The sequence below is a fragment of the Asparagus officinalis genome, chromosome 4 (assembly GCF_001876935.1).
Source record: "Asparagus officinalis chromosome 4, Aspof.V1, whole genome shotgun sequence".
NCBI lineage: Eukaryota > Viridiplantae > Streptophyta > Magnoliopsida > Asparagales > Asparagaceae > Asparagus > Asparagus officinalis.
This window is the reverse complement of record NC_033797.1, coordinates 121892408-121898795: the sequence shown is the minus strand read 5'-3', so window position 1 is coordinate 121898795 and position 6388 is coordinate 121892408. Positions and strand designations below refer to the sequence as shown.

At 33.1% G+C, this 6388-nt stretch overlaps 1 protein-coding gene across 1 annotated transcript; it reads right to left on the bottom strand.

Moving 5' to 3' along the window:
- Positions 5125-6093, bottom strand: LOC109839233. The gene has a single exon (XM_020407661.1). The coding sequence runs from the start codon at positions 6091-6093 to the stop codon at positions 5125-5127; it is 969 nt and encodes a 322-aa protein (XP_020263250.1).

The following is a 6388-nucleotide window of genomic DNA, read 5'->3' as shown; positions in this document are numbered from 1 at the left end:
TTCCAAACTTGCAGATATAATGCAAGATAATGGTTTATTAAAGGACACAAAACACCTTCAAGTTGAAGACCAATTCGCTATGTTTCTAAGCATAGTGGGTCATACAACTAAAAATAGAGTAATGAGGTCCAATTTGATAAGATTGCCAACAATCCAAAGTATTTCCCTTACTTCAAAGTAAAAGAGAGATAAATTGTCATATTTAATGATTATGGTAATTTAATAATATGAATAACTAATATTTTTCATAAAGTACTATTTTGATAGGATTGTATTAGTATGATAGATGGAACACACATTGATGCAATGTTACCCTTTAACCTAGTTGCAGGCTTTAGAGTGCATAAATGTGTAACACAAAATGTTTCAGCCATGTGCACTTCAAATAAACATTTTATTTATCTCCTAGTTGGGTGGGAGCCTCAGCAAATGACTATAGGATTTTACAAGTCGCGTTATCCAGACCACAACCTTAAGAATTGAGAGTATATGATGATATTTATTTACGTTATTTTAAAAATAGTAAATTAAATAAAATGATCAAATTGATGAGGTTTCTTTAATGGGAAGTGTAACCTTCATTACAAGCGCAATGCTAAGGTGAGGCAATACATTATTAGAACACAATCTATGTCGAACTTGTAAGTTTTAGTTGAGGCAATTAATTTTGTCAAAAGACCTATAGCTGAGCTAATTTAGTGCATGAAAATATCACAGTAGGACATGAAAATACCAAAGTTGTTGCATGATTTTTTTAAAGCATTGATTTTGATCTAACCATTGTAAATAAACTTCTAGTGATGTTGGCCAATCCTCTCCTTTTACTCATATTAGCCACAGTCCCATTGTAACCAACATCATGTGCGTGAATTAAGAGATCATTTATGTTCCAATTCATGTAGGGATATCGTTGCAGTAGGGACACTTCCACCACCTGTTTCAGTCTCTAACTATTAAAGTATTAGCTCTTAGCATTATTTCTGCTAATTCTATTATATCTCATATCTTATCATGCTCTTGATCTTCATCTGTATATGAAAATAGATCTTCGTAGGTTCGTTTCTGTGATAGTTTTCGAGCACGACAAGATAAGAAATAAACAAAGTAGTTTGACATTAGGAAAATAGTAGAGTTTTTAGTTTTTTTATTTCAAAATATTTACCTTTGAATTTGGTGCAAATGAAGATTCACTAATATCTCTAACATTCTTACTCATGTTTTTTAACTTGGCAAATTTCATGTTCATGGCAAGTTGAGGATAGAAGGATTTTATAACATTTAAACTAGCCATTATAAAGTTTATGAGAAGATTGGCACTTCTCTGTAAATTTTTTCCATATGCAACTAAACAAAAGAAAAAGAAAGAAACAAATTTTTATAAAGTAATAGGCAAATTTTCTTGTTTTGAACCAAATAAAGAAAGAACAAGAAACAAAAAAAGTTGTACTTTTTGAGTTCTATAAACTTTTTCAATAACTTTTTTTTAGAAATATAAGAAAATTAATTTTTTGGTGCTTTTCCTTTTCCTTTTTTTATTTGTGGAAATTGAACCAAACTAAATCAATGGCTAAAATGAGTTTCCACCTTAATTAGTAGTTTGAATGGAAATTTGAAAATACGAAAGCAAGTGCTTATGAAATATGTGTCCTCAGCTTGTGTTTGTTTGGTTTGGAAACATCATTGGAGAAGGTGTTTGCTTTGGTTTGGAGAAAGCTGTGTGCCAAGTGACCCATTATTTTAAGGCTAATTAATCGTTTTCAATCCATTTCAGAGCTAAAACCTCTGAATTGGGTTTCCTTATTTTTGTGACCAGGATGGGGTTTCCAAGGATTGCTTTCCTTAATCCAAATCTGGAAACAAAACAAAATAAAGAAAATGAAGGTGTTAAGGGCGTTTTTTAACCCATTATGACTGTCAAAGCATAGAAACCAATTTTTAGGACTTTTCCATGCGAACCAAAAAGGTCTTACCGTGTTTGATTTGAAGTAAAATGAAGAAAAGGAAAATGAAAAGAAAAGAAAAGGAAAGTGAAAATGAAAAGACCTGATTTCTTGTCTTTGGTTATCAAAGAAAATCGAAAATATGAAGGAAAACGAAATTAAATACATTTTTTTATTTAATTGCTCAATGATTAGTGACAAAATAGCATAGTTAATTTGTATATATTCTATATTGATTAATATTTTCACAAATTATTTGATTTTAAACAATAAAGCCTATGATTTCCTAACTTGTAGTACGCTTTATACTTCACGTAAATAACTAAATTGACTTCTAACAGCAAGGTTGTCATAGTTTTTCTCTATGTAAATATGAGTCAAAATATTTTATCTTTAAGTATTTAGACTAAATTTTTGATCTTGACTATTTTACTTTTTCTTAATGAAAATATGTTATGTAAGTTGTAGGTGCTTGCGGATGCTTCTATTGGACATGCAGAGAGCTCTTTGAATTTCAAACCTCATGCAATTTGAGATAATGTCATTTTCATTAATTCTAGTTCTTTAATACATATATATATATATACTTTTTTTATAGGCTATTTTATTATTAGTATATTTTATAAAATAAGTTAGCATATATTATTTAGAATGATTATATACGATATATATATAATATATATAAGAAAATATATGGTACTATATATACTATATATATATATATAGTATATATACTAGTATACTAATAATTATATATTATTATACTTCCCGGTGTGAACAATCGAACTCCTATCAACTTAAAGTGGAATAGCAATGAATATGTGGATGATCCACCAAAGTTTTTAACTTAACGCACCTGTTGGGTGTATTATAACTGGAGAGAAACAGGTATTTATTTAATAAATATTGTGTGACTAGAAACTTTGGTGGACATCAACTTACAGTCTATATATATATATATATATATATATATATATATATATAGTATATATTATATATATATATATATATATATATATATATATAGAGAGAGAAGAGATGAAGAGAGAGAAGATTAAATGGGTATCCTTGTCATGAGGAGGGGATTTCCTGCCTTGACGCCTCTAAAATCACACCAGTCCATGATTGAGCGAACATTGTGGATGATCCGCTCCCGTTGTTTGATCTACATATTCTAAAACCCAACACACCAAGTTTGCGGTGAACGCCGTCGTCGTTTGACACGACTTCATCCACTCGTATATCAATTTAAACGTTTTGAATGATTAGAACTTTCACATGGCTCGATGGAGGTCAAACGACGACGGATTCACCCAAACTTGGTGTGTTGGGGTTTTTAGAATAATGTAGATCAAGTTCACGGAGGCGGATCATCCATAATGTCGGGCCCATCAATGTGATTTTAGAGACAGGTCCGACAGGGAAGAAATCCCATTCCTATGACAAAGGATACTCCATTTAATCTCATATATATATATAATATATATAATATATATAATATATATATATATATATATATAGTATATATTATATATATATATATATATATATAATAAAATATTTAAATATATTGAAAAGAAAAAGAGAGCAGAGAGAGAGAGAGGAAGAATGCCAGAGAGAGAGAGAGAGCAGGATGTTTGAATATGAATATGCTTGGTCCCAGAGCACAAAGTTGGTACTTAATAGTAAGATGACTAATTTTCCGATCTACGGTTACTTAAAAAGAAAGACACTAGTAGGAAAATGAACAAACTATGATGGAACAAACTAGACGAATTTTTTTTTCGGAAAAATATATCCGTCTAGTTTGTTCCAATCGCTAGTTTGAATCAATGCTAAGATGGAAAATTTTTCCGTCTAGATTGTACAAAATCTAGACCGCCCTTTTTTTTTTTTTGTGTAATGACACATTATAACTCAACGTAGACGTGCAGCAAAGTCTTTTTTATCATGAAAAACCAGAACTCTATTGCCATGAAACATTACAACTCTTTTATCAAGAAAAGAAGTCACGTTGTGCTTCTATACTCATTCATTCATTTCACAACTTCTCTCCTTTTGCATTGTCCACTATTTAACTCTACTACAATTATGATGCCGTAAATATGCGCAGAACATACTGCACTAGTAAAAAAACCATTTACCTTCTACTGACACCAACAAACCTACTTTGCAACTTATAACTACCTTATTCATTGCACATCTGACATGAAAATTTATTGAGATGATCATTCAAGTCTTGAATGAAAAGGGAGATCATTAACTTAAGAGTGCTATTACGGGGACCCAAAATATAGGACCAAGGGAGGGGACATGTGAGGTGTCCCCTCCCTATTGCATAATGAGTTGGCCATTCCAACTCATTATGCAATAGGGAGGGGACACATCACCTGTCCCCTCCCTTGTCCCATATTTTGGGTCCGTAAATCATTTTCCTTAACTTAAAGGCAGCAAGGACTGTGGTAGGCTGAGACAAGTGAGCTCAGATTATAACTCTTCCGGGTTCTGGCCAATTACTACAACCTCTTAAAGAGAGACAATCCTTCGGCAAATTAGAATGTAATATGCCCTCATCTTTTTTTGTAAAGTGGGAAGTGAATAAATGCGCCAGGAAATTGATCTGAGTTTAATTTGGTTGCATCCGCCATCAGAAGCTGACGCTGAACAGGCATCATTGCCCAAAATCTAAGTTCCATAACTTCAGACTGATAACTAGGATGAAGCAGACTCCTAAGTCACACATTGCGTTATATGAAACCATGAAAAGCCAGAACACTGGACGATTGGCACACATTAACAGCCTTAATATATATTAATATACGCTGAAAGATATATCAATTCCTGACTTGATATAGTTTCAAAAAACCATATACAAGGGAGTCACTATATGAACACGCTTCAGAGCCACATACAATACGGGCCCAATCTCTAGAGCTGTTAACTGCAGGAGTGAAAACATATTACAAAGACTACTTAAACAATCATTCAATTATATATAAAAGCTTAATTTAAAAACGGAGGAAGCATGCTTTGTTTACAATATTTGAAGCTGCACGCAGGTATGGCAAATGAGATTGATGTTTTTTTTTTTTTTTGGTTAATGAACTTAAAATTTTATTCATAAACCAAAGTGAACAATGAGAAGAACATCAAAATACCGAGAACTGGTAAAACAAGAAGAAAATTACAAAACCTCAAGCAAATCTATCATATGTGCATGTGAACTAACATTCAATACTCTTGTAAAAACTGAAAGTCTAATAGCTCTGAAAATCTGAGAAGGATCTCTCATTTTGCCTTGAAAAATCCTTCGATTCCTCTCATCCCAAATCATATACACTGCTGCTGAAAGACACATTCTCTTCAACTTCCTCAAGGGTCCTCTTCCTTTCAAATTGCAAGAATACCAACTAATGATCAAGTCCCAGTAACAAGATCTCCATCTAAATCTCATCCAATCCATCACCCTATTCCATACATCAGCCGAGAATTGGCATTCAAAGAAGATATGCTTACTTGTTTCCAATTGATGACCACAGCATAGAACACACTGATTCTGATTGGAACTCATCATCCCCATTCTACATAATCTGTCCTTAGTGAGGAGTCTTTGATTACACGCCAACCATAAAATAAAAGAATGCTTAGGATAAAGAAACTCATCCCAAGCTGTGCTGAACCAGCTAACCTTTGGCATTGGCTGAATTAAACACATGTATATTTCAGAAAGTTTGAGTTTGTCTTTAGAAAAGCAACCCTCAATAGCATTCTTCACATTATCAGTGCTACCAAATTTATTTATCAACATATCCCTCACTTTAAGAATTTGTCTCCACATCCAAGAATCATATGTCCTACCCTGAATCTCCCAAACATTTTGGTTTTGCAAATAGTTACCATGTATCCACTTAATCCATAGTAAATCTTTTTTAAGATGAATCATCCATAGAAGCTCTGTGGCAGCTGCATAATTCCAAGATTTTGCAGAAAAAACCCCCAGACCTCCATGCTTCTTTCCCCTGACAGAGAGAATTCCAAGCAACCAAGTGAAATTTTTGAGCCCATAGGAAATCAGAACACATGTCACGCCCCGGTTCCAAAATGTAATAGTTCGGAGCATGACTCGGTCGGCAATACAACCATACGGTCGCATTCACGCCTCTAGATCATCCTGTATACGAATAAAGCCAAAACTATATCAAAGAGCATGTAACCAAGAAAATAAAAATGGAATGTATAGATAAAGAAATCTCAGATAGTTCTATGACAAGTCCACAAATCTCTAAAGAGAAAGGAAAAAAAATACACCATAGTCTGGAGAGCCAACTGTGGCTAAAGAAAAACCTGAACCAAAATAACTACCTAAAACAACTGAACGGGAGAACTGATAGAAGGAACGGTGATCACTACAGCTGAGCCTGCCCCTCGAAATACTCTCGGTCCTGCAA

Excerpts from the sequence above, each read along its gene's own strand:
- LOC109839233 (XM_020407661.1), bottom strand. The coding sequence starts at position 6,093 with ATGCGACCGTATGGTTGTATTGCCGACCGAGTCATGCTCCGAACTATT.